Here is an 18,652-nt window from a genome sequence, read left to right as displayed (position 1 = left end):
TTCATTTTCAGTTTTATGTTGCTTGGGCAGCCTGTAGCACATAGTAAACCCCTTTATAGGGTGGCAGTAAAATAAAAAAAGCTGAAACGTTGACATCAAGACATGACCGTGAAGCAGGAAGTCCTGAGTCATTCCTTGCCTAGTTGAGGCAAATTGAAACATTTCATGGAGTTAAAAACCCACAAACAACCAAAATCCAAACATACTGTTATCTTTAGTGCCATTCACAAAATTAGTTGAAACAGCACATTGAGAGAAGACTGGATTAACAGACTTTGGGAGAGGAGTAGATTAAGATCCTTGAATTCCTATATTTTGTGAGGTTTTCTCTTGTTTCAGTTTCATTCCAAAACCAAGAAAAGCAGTGTGATATACTCTTCTTATCCATTGTACTTTTGGAGGGATGTTATTTATATATTTTATTTGTATAGTTATTTCCATAGTAATTCTTTCTTTGTTTTCAAGATATTCAAGATATTCAAGACATTTGGGGTCAGTGATTTAAGGCAGATTTAGAAGAAAGACTTCATTAGTATATCATGAGGTGACAGGCTAAAGATTTGATCATTGGATTGTGTTGCATTGTAAAAAATACTTGAAGCAAGGGGAAAAAAAAGGAAAAAAATGCACTCCAAAACTTGTGGAAAAATATATGGCTTTAATCTGTAATGGGTAAATATTTAAAACTATTGTGGTGGGTTTAGGCTATGCCTTTAAAATGTAGTTACAGATTTTGAGCAGAAAAGTAGAAAAATATAAATAAATCACTATTGGGTGTAAAAAGGAAAATGAAATATTATTCCAAACAAATTCATTGGAGAAATATCTGCTATAAAATTGGCTGTACCAAAACACTGGTTAGGCCGCACCTCGAGTACTGTGTCCAGTTCTGGGCCCCTCAGTTTAGGAAGGATGTTGGCTTGCTGGAACGTGTCCAGAGAAGGGCAATGAAATTGGTGAGGGGTTTGGAACACAAGCCCTATGAGGAGAGGCTGAGGGAGCTGGGGTTGCTTAGCCTGGAGGAGGGGAGACTCAGGGGAAGACCTTATTGCTGTCTACAACTACCTGAAGGGAGGTTGTAGACAGGCGGATGTTAGTCTCTTCTCCCAGGCAGCCAGCACCAGAACAAGACAACACAGTCTCAGACTGCGCCAGGGGAGGTTTAAGTTGGATGTTAGGAAGAAGTTCTATACAGAGAGAGTGATTTGCCATTGGAATGGGCTGCCCGTGGAGGTGGTGGAGTTGGAGTCACCGTTGTTGGAGGTGTTCAGGAGGAGACTTGATGGGGTGCTTGGTGCCGTGGTTTAGTTGTTTAGGTGGGTTGGATTGGTTGATGGGTTGGACACGATGATCTTGAAGGTATCTTCCAACCTGGTCTATTCTATTCTAATACTTTCTCTTTTCTGATCTCTTCTCTGCTTGCTTCAGTCGGGAGACATTAACCTGCTTTTTGGCTGATGTTGGCTGTGTTGTTTTAGTTAAGTCTAACCCTTGCTTTCTCTCTGCTCCTTTTCTTTCTTGGGACAGGGGGTGGGGCAGCAGTGGAACAGCTTCCCTAGTCTCTTTGACCATGGGGGGTTTCGTGTTGTTTGCTAATTGTAAGTATCTGTATAATGTTGTATATAATGTATATTTTGTACATATTCATTGCATTCTTTTGTAGAGTGTAGTTTTGCTTGTAAATACAGCTTTCATTTGCTTCTAACATAGTTGGTCTGGCAAGGTTAATGCTGGAGGGGAAATTTCAATCCACCACAACTGCATGAGTAATTATTTTCATATTAATATTTCTTACTGTTACTATAGCTCTGGCTGAATAGAAGCCCTGTGAGGCTTAGGTGGATTTGATGCAGCTGACCTGTGTTGTTATAGCAGTCCAAGCAGAAATGGAAACCTTATTTATGCCTTTCAATACTTTAAAGGCAGCCTGTCCAAAGATGGGCACTGTCTTGCCCAGAGAGATGTCAGAAGCCTCATCTCTGGAAACATTCAAGACCAGATTGGATGGGTCTATGAGCTACCTAGTGAAAATACGTCCCGTCCAACCCCAAACACTGATTCTGTGGCTACGATTCTATGTCCTGGTTCTGCCATGTTCTTCCCATCTTTCCAACCCAGCTCTATTTTGCCTTGGTGCTAGATTGCTATGTGTTAGCTTGTGGGAACCATTCAGTTGCTTGTGGGAGTGGAGAAGAGTGCAAGAATTAGTCTTCCACTCGTTGAACATGCTGAAACAGCTCAGCTGTGCAGCTGCGCAACTCCCACAGCCAAGGCAAAGGGAGTAGCCAGGGCTTTGTGGCTGGGGCAGGACAAGGGGGTTGGGATCCTTACAGCAGTGTGACTAGCTTTGGTTGATGTGGAATCGCAGCTCATTCTATTTCACATTTATATGATGAGGGTTAAAACTGCTCCATTGCTTGTCAGTTGAGCCTTTTCAACACTAAATTTGAAATTAAGTTAATAGAGTGAAGTTCTGGACATGCAAGCATCTTACAACAGGGTAATCTATGTATCAGCTTTGTATGTATATTAACTTTTCATAATAACTCCCAATTGTGTGGCACATGTAGGGAAGACCAGGCAGTTTACACAAACTAGGCTACTTGAGATTTGCTGCAGTGGAGTGTGTATGCAGGAATTGCTAGTAAGGAAGAAGTGCCACGCTATGAATTCACATCACATACTGCTGTCTAGTAAATTGTTCCTATATTTAGATATTTAAATATAATTAAGCAGCTAACTTCTCCATTTCAGCTAGTAAAGCTTTGGTCAGAGGCTGCGCCAGTCTCATTATAAATTCTGATTACAGTGCATACACTGGAATTTTTTTGCAGGATCTGAAAATAAAATGTGTTTTCTTTCTCTTTGTACTCAACTTGCAAAAACATTTGAAAACCACATTGAGCTTGAGGAGAAAGTGAAAACAAAGGACGGTCTTTGGAGCTACATTATTCATGGCTTATTTCTTCCTGGTTGGAATTAAAATGCAAATAATGAAGGATAATTGTTTTGTCATGACTATTCAGTAGTATTCTAAATTTCAGTGGCTTTTCTGTCTGCAGAACACTGCAGATTGGTAGTTACTGGTGTATTCCAGAGCAGCTGCTCCTAGCTGTGGAATTTGACTTTAACTATGGATGTATTGGCTGACATGGCTGGACCTTATGTTACTGAAACAACATCTTTTTTGGTTTTTGGTTGGTTTTTTTTCTCTGTTAGGGAGCTTCTGTGTTTATACTTGCAATACTCAATCCATTTTTATTTTAAGGTTGTCATGATGTTAAATACTCTGTAGAATACCCATATAGCAGAATATAACATGGAACCAGTAAGCTTTTATTATTATTCTTTGCACACTCTTCCTATCTCCAGACAGGGAAGATTGCCTGGGGCAAACATCACTTAAAACTTGAAGGCAAAATTTTGAGGCTTTGGTTCTTTTGTAAAATAAGTACCTCCAGTTTCTTTGGGCCTGTGTTACTGATCTTGGAACAAATAAGTCAGTATACTTCCAAGAAAAACACATCTGTGAACTTGGCTATAGAGAATAATTGTAAAAAGCTCTAAAGCATTCCATAAGGGCGAGGATAGAATATGTTACATATTTTGTATGGAACCTACTTTGGAATGGTAACTGTTTTTCACATTACAGGGGAGATGCAGCAAATAACAATTTGATACCTTTTTCAGGTTATGTATCTGTCATGCTATGAATGGATGTGGAGACTAGTAACACTGATTTAACACTGATTTTCATGATTGTCCTTTATCACTTCCACTTTCATGTTGTGTGTGCTTATGCACTGAATCAAGAAGTAAAACAAAATTGCAAACTGAAAGACAGATCTTAAAATTACTTAGAACCACTTTTTTCTTTGGAGAGTCTACTTACTTTCATACCACAAAGTTAAGTCATTCCCTGTATTAAGAAAAATCTTGTGTTGCCTTGACTCTAATTTAATCTTTCTAAGTGTCTTGGGACATGGAATAACCCCCTTATATTTCACAGTTTTGGGGAAAAGTGTAATCACCACCTGTGGGAGGTTAAGAGGTCCAGTTTTATTTGCAAAGTGGTGTTTCCAGTAATGCTCAGGGCTGTGATTGGTGCTTGACCAATGCAAATAAAACCTCATCATACACAAACTACAAAATAACTTGAAATGTGCAATGATGGACACAGCAAGAACAGGAAATGGAGGAGGACTTCTTTTAAGATTGCATTCTGCTTGAATGCAGTGCTTGGTTTGCATTTATTAATTTATTTTCCTGTTTGCTTATCTTGGCAGTAGTGTAATCTGATAGGGGAAGGTAGGGGAAGGAAGTGTTTCTGTAGCATTCATTAAAAGATGGATTTTTCAAAAGACAATTTGGATGCAGTTTCTTTGGCAACTGTTTCTAAAGGCTACTTACCAGATGGACTATTCTACTAGCGTACCATTTACGCTAATCTCCATATATGCATCATGGTGACATAGAAAAACTTTGAATTATCTTTATTTATGCAGTTCCTCAATTTGAATGAGAGTGACAGACAAAAGCTAAAGACTTTATTGTTTGATCATAAGTTAAGCTACCCTTAAACACTTTTGTTTATTGAAAGCAGCTATTGAAAAGTCTTGCCATTTAGTGTGGGAAGGCTCCAAATAACATTCATGAGAACTTTTTTTTTCGCTTATGAATCTAGGAATGCAAAATGAGTTGTCCATTTCCTTTAATAAATGCAAAATATCATTATTGTTACCAAGGATAAAATAGGATCTCGTTTGAATTCTTAATGGCATTATCAAAGTGGATAATAGTGGAGTATGCTTTGAACAGTTTGAATTCTCAGGCAGCCAAGAAGGCCAGTGGCATCCTGGTCTGTATCAGGAAGTGTGGCCAGCAGGAGCAGGGAGGTCATTCTCCCCCTATATACCGCACTGGTTAGGCCACAACTTGAGTACTGTGTCCAGTTCTGGGCCCCTCAGTTCAGGGAGGATGTTGACTTGCTGGAGCGTGTCCAGAGAAGGGCAACAAAGCTGGTGAGGGGTTTGGAACACAAGCCCTATGAGGAGAGGCTGAGGGAGCTGGGGTTGCTTAACCTGGAGAGGAGGAGGCTCAGGGGAATCCTTACTGCTCTCTACAACTACCTGAAGAGAGGTTGTAGACAGGCAGGGGCTGGTTTCTTCTCCCAGGCAACCAGCACCAGAACAAGAGGACACGATCTTAAGTTGCTCCAGGGGAGGTTTAGGCTGGATGTTAGGAAGAAATTCTTCATAGAGTGATTTGCCCTTGGAATGGGCTGCTTGGGGGAGGTGGTGGAGTCACCATCATTGGAGGTATTTAGGAGGAGACTTGTTGGGGTGCTTGGTGCCATGGTTTAGTTGATTAGATGGTGTTGGATGATGGGTTGGATGTGATGATCTTGAAGATCTCTTCCAACCTGGTCTATTCTAGTTTAGGCTGAAACTATCTTGAAATGTAAAAACGTTTTTAACCTTCAGGTACTCCTGATTATTATAACAGCATTATATGCATGAAAGGGGTTATGATGATTGTGTAAAACTATTTCCATATGAGTATCAGTCTCGTGAAAAGTTTTCTAGTCCATCTTCTATCAGTTTTTGTGTTCATCAATATTCCCTGTAAAGTAATCCAGTATTTTTGTATCAAGTGACTAGAGTCTTTGTATTAATCTGCTGTTCTTAAAACAATTAATTTTTCTAGCTTCTACTAGAAATTGTGATGATTTTGTTTGGGTGTTGTTGGGTTTTTTTCCTCCTTGATAACTTGTTTTTTTTTAAAGGGACTTTTGTCTTTATAGTTTCATAGTTTCTATAACATTTAATTTCCTTTTCTTAGATGCTTTAAATGGGAGATTAGTTTCAGTTTTGTGGTTTTGCTTAATTTTCATAGAAAGTCTTAATACTGGTCATAATTTTAGTAGACATCCTGATTGCTGATTCATTAAAATAATACTATTTTGCATAATGTGACACTCAAGTGATTGGTGGTCATTAGGTATGCCTTATTTTGATATGTTTGTTTGCAGCATTTGTATATGGATATTGACGTAATAGCAAAAGAAAGGATCGTGTGGTTTATTTTAGTTATTATTACATCCACGATGAAGTAGTGTATGGTCTTAAGTCATCCTCTCTCAAATCTAAAACCTCAGTTATCTTTCAGTTGGTGCAAGTGAATGTCCAAGTAAATAATTGTAAACAGGCCCAGGTAATCCTGTAGACTCAGATTCGAGGAAGTTCACATACTCTTACTTTACCTTCTTTGCTCTTCTATCTCTGTCTATTAAATAAAGTGAAAATAAAAAGACAGAGGGGCAGAAATTGGAGAACAGATTTTCAATGTAGTGGTTAAGAGTTTCTTTGCTCTCAAATGGTTTCCTTGTTCTGCAGAACTCAGTCATGGCTACATCCTTGAATGGGCACAGAAAATTACATACTTTATGCTTAGTACAAGGCTTCAGTATGATTTTTCTAATCTCTTTCAAGAAATTACGGCAAAATTTGAATGTTTGAGCTATAGTGGAACAAGTGAAATACTTCAGAAGCAGAATGAATACCTGAGGCTGTAGTTCAGTCACCTTGTCAGTTAAAGCTTACTAAGTTTAAGAAAGAAGCCAACAGACCAAAGACCACTATGCAAGAGAATTTATCTACACGCTTGTTAAACTGATAGACACATAGAAGGTTTTGAAATGCCATTTGCTTGTCTGCATTCAGATAGATGTACACAAGAACAGCACTAAAAGATTCAAACTCCTGTTCTGTTTGGATTGCCAGTTTACGTGTATGAGGTACTACTTAATGTTTTTGGTTTGGTTTTTCTTTAAAGCAATAGCAATATTTTCCTCTGTTTTGGAAATGTTTCTAGTTGCTAAAATTAGGTTTATCTTTTCCCACAACTGCCTAGTATGCTTGGGGAACTTTCAAAAAAATCATTCAAACAAGAATTTAAAAGAGCAAATAATGGACAACACAGAGCCTCCAGCTTTGTCAGTACTGTCTAAACTTAATGCAAGATTTTTTTAATATTTAAAGCATTCTTAAATTGTATTTGTTGTATAGTAAGAGGATAGTTGTTTACTATTAAAACTATGCTATTTTCAATCTTAATATGGGGGACCATAATGCCTAAAAGTTGGAATTTCAGTTTAGTTTAAATTTTAAACATAGCTTTTTGTTTCTGTGTAGGATCAGCTTCTCTGTACTAGCTAATATTTTAATTGGGGAAAACAGTTGTCTGTTTTCAGTTGCAGGCAAATGCAGAAACACAGATTGAAGATTGCTCAAGTGTATGGTTATTAAGGACTTTGCTTACAATAACATTGCTGTAACAAAACTATAATCTTGGCGGTGTTTCTCTAGACATATTTGAGAGTGGTTACACCCATCTTTTGGCTACATAATGGAGGACTTAAATTCTCAGGACTGAATTCTATTTACAGGGATGATGCAGCCAGTTTCTCTGTTGCTGCATCATCTGTTGCAAATGACTTATTACTCATGTGTTTGTTCTTGCTTACCAGTTCCTGCCTTTTGAAATTAATAGTTCTTCAACATAAAATGCTGTCGCTTCCACAGACAAGGCAGTATTTTGCGGTTACAATGGACAGCTCAGCAACTGATTTGCAGGTAGCTAGAATGAATTACTGCTTTGAATGATCAAATCTTAGTGACTAGATGTTTACTGGTTTGTTTAAATTTTACAACACAATATTAGAATAGAATAAACCAGGTTGGAAGAGACCTTCAGGATCATTGCGTCCAACCTATCATCCAACCCACCTAATCAGCTAAACCATGCAGCTAAGCACCCTATCAAGTCTCCTCCTGAGCACCTCCAATGATGGTGACTCCACCACCTCCCCAGGCAACCCATTCCAATGGGCAGTCACTCTCTCTGTGTAAAACTTCTTCCTAACCTCCAGCCTAAACCTCCTCTGGCGCAGGTATTAATAAAATCAATATCAATATTGCTATCAATAAAGCAAAATCTTTCAATAAAGCATTACATTTCTTCTTTTCATATGAAATATCATAGTGGTTTTGATAAATACTTTATTTAAAAGGTGTAGTCTGATGTAAGACAGTTCCTTCTGGGCCAGTACCCTGTTCTGCATGAAGAAACCTACATAAGAAAGAAACCTCACTAGAGCGTGTTCTCATCCTCTTAAAATGCACAGCACCTGCAGTTCCTGAGCTGTAAGTGCAGTCAGTCATGGGTTTTAATAGGCATGACTTTTTTTTTCCTTTTTTTTTTTTCTTCGTTGAGGGAATGCTTATTGCTTTTGGAACCCAGTGTAACTTTGTAGCATGCATAACACTTCACTGCAAGAATTAGCATGACCAAAATTTACACTGGGTAAAGAGCGACTTCTGATGATGTTGCACCTGTCATATGGCAGTTCAATTTGGTATTACCTTGTGTTGCTCAGAATACTACAGAGAATTTAGCAGTATATTAAAAAAACTTTCATAAACTTTTTGGGGTGCAGTGTAGTTGTCTATATAATTAATGTGTGCAGTTTCATGTAAAATTTTTAATGCATGTTTTTCTTTTGATATTAAGTAACTATTGCTACTGTATTGTGTTTTCAGACAGTTTTGATGTGCAGAATTTCAGCATAGCTTTGATCAAAAGCATTGGTTTATTCTGAAGAATACTTTAAAATATGTATCTGGGTTGATGATTTGTCACAGTTAAGGCACCGCTGTTTGAAATGAGCAACATTATTAAGTTCAGTAGAAGTGGTGATGGGCTTTTAAGTACCATTGTGCTACCAAGCTGTGGCAATGATTACTCTGTATAATACATTTTTCAAAAAAATCAGATAGCTTAATTTAATCTGTTTGTTGTCAGGCTTTACCATTTTTGGGAGGTTTGGGATTTTGTTGTTTTTTGGTTTTGTTTTTTCTTCTAGTTTTGGTTATTGACCTACTTGTCTGTGTTACAATAAACCCAGGCAACGCAAGGCTTGGGGAAGAGTGGCTGGAAAGGTGCCTAGCAGAAAAAGGACCTAGGGGTGTTGGTCAGCAGCCAGGTGACTAGGAGCCAACAGTGTACTTAGGTGGCCAAAAAGGCCAGCAGCATCCTGGCCTGTGTCAGAAACTGTGGCCCAAAGAGCTAGAGAGTGACGGTCTCCCAGTACTTGGATGTTGTTGAGGCCACAGCTCACTACAGAAAAAAAAAGACATTGATTTGTTGGAGCATGTCCAATGAAGGGAAATGAAGCTGGTGAGGGATCTCTAGTGATCAGCTAGAGGAGCAGCTGAGGGAACTGGGTTTGTTTAGCCTGGAGAAAAGCAGGCTGAAGAGACACCTCACACTCTAACTACCTGAAAGGAGGTTGTAGCTAGGTGGGTAGTGGTTTCTTCTCCCTAGTAACAAGTGATAGGCAAAGAGGTAACAGCCTCAAGTTGTGCCAGAGGAGGTTTAGATTGGACATTAGGAAAAATTTCTCCACAAGAAGGGCTGTGAGACACTGGAACAAGCTGCGCAAGTGACTGAGTTACCATCCCTGGAGGTATTTCAAAGACATGTAAGTGTGGTTGCTGAGGGGCATGATTTAATGGTGAACTTAGCAGTGCTAGGTTAACGGTTGGACTCTATCTTAGTAAAGACCTTTTCCAATCTAAACAATTCTATGATTCTATAAATCAAAATAGTATTTCTACTTCATTGGCAATCTGCTTATGTCAGCTAGAACATACTACATGACTAAGAAGTTTTCATAGCAGTGTATATCCTCTTCAAGGTTTTTGTATTAATTTCCACTTAGAACAGGAAGGCCAACTGTTGAAAATGTGTTCATGGTAAGCAGATGGGAGATTTAAAAGGCAGTAAAATATAAACAGAATGAAGAGCTTTCATGTTGAACAGCATACATGCTGTGAAACATCCATTTAAATTACTTGTTAAAAGCTGGAACCTAGCTGGCCATTTCTTACACTTCTTTTGCTTTTTTAAAGGGAATGAAAAAATGTCTCAGTTGACCTAGTTTATCATCTACTTTGAAGCTGTGTTGAAAATACAAATGTTACTTTCCTTCTAAGGTGCTGAATAAACTTTTAATTGTTAAAAAGCTTATGTGCTACTTAGAGAGCTTTAAATGTTATTTCAGGAAGTTGTTATTGGAGTTGTAATTTGTAATCTTCATATTTTCTGTGATTAAAGTATAATAGAGGTGCTGTATCACTTCTTCCTTCGAGGTGGAGAGCATTAAGTGGACATAGGTTTTATTTCAAGAATGTGTTCCTGTAGAGCTGTGGGAAAATATTGTACCTATTGTAGGTATTGTTATGCAAGAGAATGCGTTGCTGCAACACATTTACTTTTTTATTAAGTAATTTTTTTAGCACATTAAACCTTTCTAATTTCTTTCATCTGAATTGCATTACTTTTTTTTTTTAACTCGGTTGACGGCTCCGGTTCATTTTAGCAGCTGCTATGCTGTGTTTATGACTTACTGTTTTCTTGGTTCAGATGCAGTTTTGACATAACATTCCTTTTTATAAGTTTTCATAGTATGTGGCATCTCTCCTTGGTTGTAGTTTGTCTAATGGGGCAGTGGTGGCATTGTTGTGCCATTACTCAGTGCTTACATAGAATCATCGAATCATAGAATTGTTAGGGTTGGAAGGGATCTCAAGGGACCTCCAACCCCCCGCCATGGGCAGGGACACCCCACACTAGATCAGGTTGCTCAGAGCCACATCCAGCCTGGCCTTAAAAACCTCCAGAGATGGGGCTTCTACCACCTCCTTGAGCAACCTGTTCCAGTGCCTCACCACCCTCATGGTGAAGAACTTCTTCCTTACATCCAATCTGCATCTATCCATTTCTTGTTTTGTTTCATTCCCCCTAGTCCTATTGTTACCTGACTCCCTAAATAAGTCCCTCACCAGCTTTCTTGTAGGCCCCCTTCAGATACTGGAAGACCACAATAAGGTCTTCTCAGAGCCTTCTCTTCTCCAGACTGAATAGTCCCAACTCTCTCAGTCTGTCTTCATAGGAGAGGTGCTCCAGCCCTCTGATGATCTTTGTGGCCCTTCTCTGTGTGTTCCAGCACATCCAGATCCTTTCTGTAATACAGGCTCCAGAACTGGACACAGTACTCCAGGTGGGGTCTCACCAGAGCAGAGTAGAGGGGGGAGAATCACCTCCCCTGACCTGCTGGCCACACTTCTCTTGATGCAGCCCAGGATGTGATTGGCTTTCTGGGCTGCAGGTGCACACTGGTGGCTCATCTTGAGCTTCTCATCCACCAGCACCCCCAAGTCCTTTTCTTCAGGGCTGCTTGCAAGCCAGTTGCTGCCCAGCCTATTTTGGTGCTTGGGATTGCCCTGACCCAGATGCAGGACCTTGCATTTGGTCTTGTTTAACTTCTTGAGGTTGTCAGGGGCCCACCTCTCCAGCCTGTCAAGGTTCCTCTGGATGGCATCTCTTCCCTCCAGCGTGTGAGTCACACCACACAGCTTGGTGTCATCAGCAAACTTTCTGAGGGTGCACTCAATGCCAGTGTCTATATCACCAGCAAAGATGTTAAAAAAGACTTGTCCTGGTACTGATCCCTGAGGGATTCCACTTGTCACTGGCCTCCATTTGGACATGGACCCATTGACAGCTACCCTTTGGGTATGGCCATCAAGCCAGTTCTTTATCCACTGAATAGTCCATCCATGGAACCCATACTGTATTAGTTTGGAGACCAGGATGTGGTGTGGGACAGTGTCGAAGGCTTTGCTCAGGTCCAGGTAAATGACATGGTGTGGTAGTTTTAGGCTATGCCTTTAAAATTTTGTTACAGATTGTGAGCAGAAAAGTAGATAAATATAAATAAATCACTACTGGGTGTAAAATTGAAAACTAAAGACAATTCTATACAATTTAATTGGAGAAACATCTGCTATAAGACAGGCTGTACCAAACCAATCTTTCTTCTTCTGGGGCCTTCTCTTCTCTGTAGGCCTTGCTTGGGAGAGATTAACCTGCTTTTGCTGACCTTGGGTGCATTATTTTGATTAAGTCTAACCACTCCTTTCTCCCTGTTGGACAGGGGGTTGGGGGGGGCAGAGGGGCAGTTTCCCTGGTCTCTGACCAGGGCAGGGCTTTGTGTTGTTTGTTAACTGTAAATACTGTACATTTTGTACATATTCATTGCATCCCATTGTAGATTGTAGTTTTGCCTGTAAATACAGCTTCCATTTGCTTCCAGCTGAGTTAGTCTGGTAATGTTAATGCTGGGGGAGAAATTTCAACCCACCACACTTGGTCTTCATCTATTAATGTTGTGACTTTGTCATAGAAGGCCACCAGGTTTGTGAGGCAGGATTTGGTCTTGGTGAAGCTGTGTTAGTTGTACCGAATCACCTCTTCATTATTCTGCCTCAGCAGTGCCTCCATGAGGATCTGCTCCATGATCTTACTGGGCACAGAGGTGAGACTGACTGGCCTATAGTTCCCTGGGTCATCCTTCTTTCCCTTTCTGAAAATAAGGGTTATGTTTCCCCTTTTCCAGTCAGTGGGGACCTCCCCAAACTGTCATGACTTTTGGAATAGAGAGTTGTTTAGCAACCTCATCTGCCAGTTCTCTCAGCACCTGTGGGTGTATCCTATCAGGTCCCATAGACTTGGAACACTTCCAGGTTCTTCAGATGATCACAAACCTGATCTTCACTCACAATGGACAATTCCTTCTTCCAGTCCCTGTCATTATCTTCACGTTAGTCTTGATATTGAGAACCTCACTGCATTCTTGTTAGTACATGTATTATGCTCAAGTTCCCTACAGACTTATGTCCACTTATAGTACGTTTGCTGCCCTTGTATAATTTCATTAAATGACATAAAAATAAAGGAGAAATGGCAGTTACTTGCTACTGGGAGGAATGCAGAGTGCTTTTTGTTTAGCTTCTGTTTTAGTGAATACAGTGGTAATGAATGAATGAAATTATTGTCTTGGCTTGCTTTTTCTTAAGGAGATATTTGGAATACTTCCTAGAGGCTTTTCCAAGTATCAACCATTTAATTACTCTGGGGAGTACTTCTAATCATATTTTTGTCCAGTTTGAAGTCGGCTATATTATGTGAAAGAGTTTCCTGTAAAAGATTGTGTCCAGTTTTCAGGTTTCATTTTCTTTCATAATTAGCGACATTTTAAATAGTTATGTTGCTGTGGTTTTCTCTATGTAAGCACATTGTATTTCATGTAATTTATTGGAAAACTAAGGTGAAGTTTTGTAGTGTAGCAGGAGTAGTGCTTTCAGTTTTAGCACTTAAAAATGACTTCTAAATTGTTCATAATTCTCTACTTAGTTTACAATTCTAACTGTACACTGTTAAGTTTCCAAGATGAGTTTTATTGGGAAAATCTTAAGGTTGAATAAGAAGCAAAACTTCCTGTGAATTAAGCTTTTATTTGGTGCTATACTGAGGACCTAAGCTTAAAATGAAATGAGGTAGTTCTTTTTCCCAGGAAATTATAATGACACACACACAAGTTGCTTGCAATACTTTGTGAACACTTGCCATGTTGTTTATTGGTTGTGATAGTGAAGTATTAATGTAGCCATTATCGTGATAATAAGCGGTCAGATATTAAAAGCTTTCTGACAACTTGATGTATGACTTTGGCATTAACTTGCTCATTTTCATTTTGAAGAAGCTTACTTCTAGTTAAATTTGCCTAGTTGCGTGAAGCAGAGCTTCAGACTATGTAAATCTGGAGTCTGTCGCCTGCTGTGATTGCTGGATTCAGTACATACCATTGAGAATGCTGTGTTTTCAGAGACTTTTTGTATTCTGCTCACAGTGTTTGCTGAACAGGAACTTAGCTAAAAATAACTATACTAAATTTCTCTGTCTCTTTCTTTCTTCCTGCAGGATGACGTAGCTTTGCCAAGGCTTTATCAGCTAAGCAGAAAATGAGCTTAACATCCTGGTTTTTGGTGAGCAGCGGAGGCACTCGCCACAGGCTGCCACGAGAAATGATTTTTGTTGGAAGAGATGACTGTGAGCTGATGTTACAGGTAATTGCATAACCCTTCCATGTGCAGCTGCTGAAATAGTGAACTCACTGTGCCAGTTTATATTCCTTTTGAAAACTAAGTTTCCAAGGTGTTGGGCGAGTGATTTTTTTGTGATTAATCTTTTGTGTTCATAGAAAAAAGTTGAATAAATTGCCACCAATCATAACAGTTACAGTTGAAGTGCAGAGGATCACATTTTCTTCATATAAATCATATACCGAATGCAAGGATAGAAGAATAAATAAATGTTGCAATATGATCAGTAAAGCAGACCATGTGCTCCAGTAAGTGCTGTAATGCTAAGTGCTCTGGATGCTTTCAAAAAGAGCTTGTAATCTAATTTAGTCAGATGATGTGATGCAACTCTGTCCCTGTATTCTGATCTTGTACAAAAGCCAGTGAAATCAGTAGAGAAGAGTACTCCTTTATCTCTAAGGAAGTTAAATGACATAATCTCAGTAATGGTTTCAGCGGAACTTTAAAAATAGAAATCTTAGTCAAAATAACATGATGCTTCAGTAGCTTCCTCAACTTTGGGGATCACTATGCAGAACACTTAGAGGTGTGTAACTCTACTACTGTGTAGCCACATTGTATGAACTTTGTCCTAGCAAAGCTGTAGTCCTCTGAGCAGCTTCTTCCTAGTACATGTATTTTTGAATGGGTGATGGTAATATTTTAGGAGTGCTTGTGGTGATGGGAGAAGGCCCAGCTCTCCCTCCCCCACAAAGAAAGAAACCACGGCTGACTCAGTCGGAGAAGCAAAGGGTAGAGCTGTATTCACAAGCAAGATGAAATGCGGATTTGTATATACACAATATATACAGTATTTACAATATATACAGAAATACACGGCGAAGAAAGTAATACAGAACAAAACTCCCTCCTCCAGACAGAGGAGGGTTCCCCCTCTGTACCCCCTCTCTCCCCCTGCCTCTCTTTTTTCCCAAAAAGGGCTAGAGAGAGAGAAAAGGTAATTAATAAGGATGAAATTTTGTTAGGCCTCAAAGTGCATGCAGGGATTAGTTCTTACCTGTTATCCAAGGTCATTCTGGCTAGTTGCTCAGAAGCAGACAGGCTGGAAAGGCAGAACAGACTGGAACAGAGACAGACTCAAACTGAACTAAAACTTAAAGTTGCATTCTACCAATCTACCAATGAAATTCGTTTAGAATATCTGAATGTTTTCAAAATATTCAGCCAGAGTGTTCCAGCAAATGTCCCTTTCTTAAAGGCACAGCCTAAACCGGTCACAGTGCTCTTGATTTCTTGTCTTTGTTTACTGTAGAGCTCTTAATAAAGATGGAATTCTAATATTTCCTTTAATATTCTTTGTTCCCCAAAGTTGTGTATGCAATCACTAATGGCCAAATTAGTCTCACTCGCAATCGAAGTGCATAGAACAGTATTTCTATGTGTAGTACTCAAAATGTAGTATCTCTAGTAAATTGCATTTTGCTCTCAATCTCAGAAAGCATCCACAGCTTTTATTGGTGATGGAAATACTTTGTCGTCTTAGAAAGTAGTTGAAAATACTCTTAATTTCTCCTTAAAAACAGGTAATACAATGTCTTGGTGATTTATTTGGGTGATATTAAAACTGAAACCAAACAAAACAGCAAACATGCAGGAAACCCTCCAACACTTAAATGGAAAAGCAACCAAAACCCCTGCTTCCTGCTCAGAAGATTGTAATGAATGTGCTTTTATTTTAGTGCTAGCTTGTTGTAATAGATTATCTCTGAATAAGGGACCCTCTTCTTCCTTCTCTGTCCCCTATGCCATCTCCTGTCTGTGATTCATCAGTCCTTAGAGTGAAGCTGAGTACTCAAGCATTTATTGTATTACAAAACTTCAGTCATCACCACCTTCAAAAGACCCCATTTACAGAAGTTATTAGTTGTGTATCGACTTTGGACCTAGTAAAAAGAATCAAGAGGCCTGGTGATTTTTAAGAACATTCTCTTTTGCCTGCTGCTATGTCAGGTCTGCATGCCAGCATGACTAACACCACATACTGCTTTAGGGGGAGGAACCCACCAAAAGAGAAGCTAATAATGTGTTCTTGTTCTGTATGTATAGCTCTTTGTGTAGGATGTTCCTTTCCACTCTTGATAACTTGGTTGTTCTCTTGCTGCAAAGCATGTGGACAATGCATGATAAAGCAAGCAGAATGTAATGCTTTAATTTGTAATTTTTTGACAGAAAATGTGTTACAAAAGCCTTAAAAAAAAAAAAAAAATAACCTCTGTTACATGCCTGGTGGAATTAGACCTCAAATATGTACCTAACACTGTTCTTCTTGGAGGTTTTGTTCATGTCTGGTGTGGTGGGTGGAAGGGTAAGGCCGAGAAGCCTCCTCCCTTCCCCCTTAGTAAAGTAAAAGGGAAAAAAAAATTGAAGGGAAAGGAAAAAAAAACTCGCAAGCTGAATTAGCAAAGCAGTGGAGCTATATTTACAAAGCGATGTAGGGTTTGCAGGGAGATATTTACAAATTTACAATATCTACAATATATACAAAGATATACAACAGAGTAACACAGAAATGAGAGTGAACCCCTCTCGGCAGAGAGGGGGGTTCCCCACCTCCTCTTTCCCCTCTTTCCCCCCCCTTTCCCCAGATTAGGTTAGAAGAGAGAGAGAGCGAAAGAAAGAAGTTAAAAGCAGTTTTGTGTTAATTGGAAAGGAGTTAATACAGGCCTTATCAGTTTTTCTCTCAAGGCTGGAGCCTTGGCAGAAAGCCCAGCACAGGGACAGAGAGCAGCCGCACCGTAGAAAGGCGGAAGCAAGACTGATAGAAAAGTCGTGGAAATGTCCAGTTCACTCCCAGTTCCGAAAAGTGCTTCCTCCCACTTCACCAATGAAATTAGTTTAGACTATTCCTTCCGTTTACCAACTTCCGTCCACCATATTCTCTTTCTTAAGGGGGCAACGTCAACCGGCCACAGTCCACCCCTTCTAAACAATTTCATTGGCTGTTCATACTGTCCATCCAATCCAAAACGATATTTACAGTTCGTGAGTAAAGTTCATAGTCCATTCCGGCTATGCTCAGATGTAGATGATTCAAAAGTCCAAGAAAATCAGAAAATGAGAAAAATGGAAAACAGTTCATTTCTTCGCCGACGAAGCAAAGAAAAGGGAAACAGGGAAATCTCAGGGTCTCTTAGTTGACTCAGGGCTCTCAGGGATCTCAGGGTTCGTGCACCGTAGATTCCTCGTTGATTCTTCCTCTGGGCGTGATGTAGCTGTACAACAGTTTGAAATTAACCTCTTTCAGCTAAAGTTAAATTTCTTTGTGGAATACACTGAATTTCACCATTCTCTTGCATTACCCAATAAGTGTGACCCGGACCTTCAGCTGAAACCACCCCTCGGACAGGTTTAGCCTCTCCTGAGGGTGAAAATACCCAAACAGTTTTACCTAACAGATTCTTTTCTCTAACAACAGGAACTCTATCACCTTCTACTTTCCGTAGCAAATCTGAATGTGCAGGTCCAGCTCAGTTCACTGAACCTCTACTATTTACCAGCCAGGTTGCTTGTGCTAAATGTTTTTCCCAGTTTTTCAAAGATCCACCCCCCATGGCTTTAAGAGTGGTCTTCAACAAACCATTGTAGCGTTCAATCTTCCCTGAAGCTGGTGCATAGTAGGGAATGTGGAATATCCACTCAATACCGTGCTCTTTTGCCCAGTTCTTTACAAGGTTGTTCTTGAAATGACTTCCGTTGTCTGACTCAATCCTCTCTGGAGTTCCATGTCTCCATAGGATCTGTCTCTCCAGACCGAGAATGGTGTTGCGTGCAGTTGCATGTGGAACTGGATAAGTTTCCAACCATCCGGTGTTTGCCTCTACCATAGTAAGCACGTATTGCTTACCAGAACGAGAACGTGGTAGAGTGATATAGTCAATCTGCCAAGCTTCACCATACTTGTACTTGGACCATCTGTCACCATACCACAAGGGCTTAAGTCGTTTTGCCTGCTTAATAGCAGCACAAATGTCACAGTCATGGATGACTTGCATGATAGCATCCATGGAAATGTCTATGGATCTGTCACGAGCCCATTGGTATGTCGCATCTCTGCCTTGATGTCCTGACGAATCGTGAGCCCACCGAGCTAAGAATATCTCACCTCGGTGTTTCCAGTCGAGATCAAGATTAGAGTCCATGTCTACTTGAGAAACTCTTGCAGCTAGATCTGCCTGATGGTTGTGTTGCTGTTCCTCAGTAGCTTTGCTCTTAGGAATGTGAGCATCGATGTGTCTCACTTTCACTGGAATTCTCTCGATTCGATCAGCAATGTCCTGCCACAGGTTGGCTGCCCAAATGGGTTTTCCTTTTCTCTGCCAACCACTCTTTTTCCAGTTCTTTAGCCAACCCCATAGAGCATTGGCTACCATCCATGAGTCGGTGTAGAGATAAAGCTTTGGCCATCTCTCACGTTCAGCCACGTCGAGAGCTAGCTGGACAGCTTTTACCTCTGCAAACTGACTGGATTCTCCTTCTCCATCTTTCGCCTCTGCAACTCGGCGTGTTGGACTCCACACTGCAGACTTCCACCTTCGCTTGTTTCCAACAAGACGACAGGAACCGTCTGTGAACAAAGCATATTTCTT

The 18,652-nt window shown here is 39.9% G+C and overlaps 1 protein-coding gene across 8 annotated transcripts in view; it reads left to right on the top strand.

The window, feature by feature from the left end:
- CEP170 (centrosomal protein 170) overlaps window positions 1-18,652 on the top strand; it is a 100,046-nt gene that overhangs the window by 8,014 nt on the left and 73,380 nt on the right. For all 8 annotated transcript variants that reach the window (XM_068155473.1, XM_068155465.1, XM_068155445.1 and 5 more), the window contains exon 2: window positions 13,885-14,030. In XM_068155473.1, coding sequence (XP_068011574.1) covers window positions 13,926-14,030 — 105 coding nt within the window. In that variant the 5' untranslated portion in view covers window positions 13,885-13,925. The remainder of the gene's footprint in view (window positions 1-13,884; window positions 14,031-18,652) is intronic.

This window comes from Melanerpes formicivorus, unplaced genomic scaffold, assembly GCF_026170545.1.
Source record: "Melanerpes formicivorus ecotype bairdi unplaced genomic scaffold, bMelFor1.0.p_v2 SCAF_2, whole genome shotgun sequence".
Taxonomy (NCBI): domain Eukaryota; kingdom Metazoa; phylum Chordata; class Aves; order Piciformes; family Picidae; genus Melanerpes; species Melanerpes formicivorus.
This window is presented reverse-complemented; position numbering and strand designations above follow the sequence as displayed.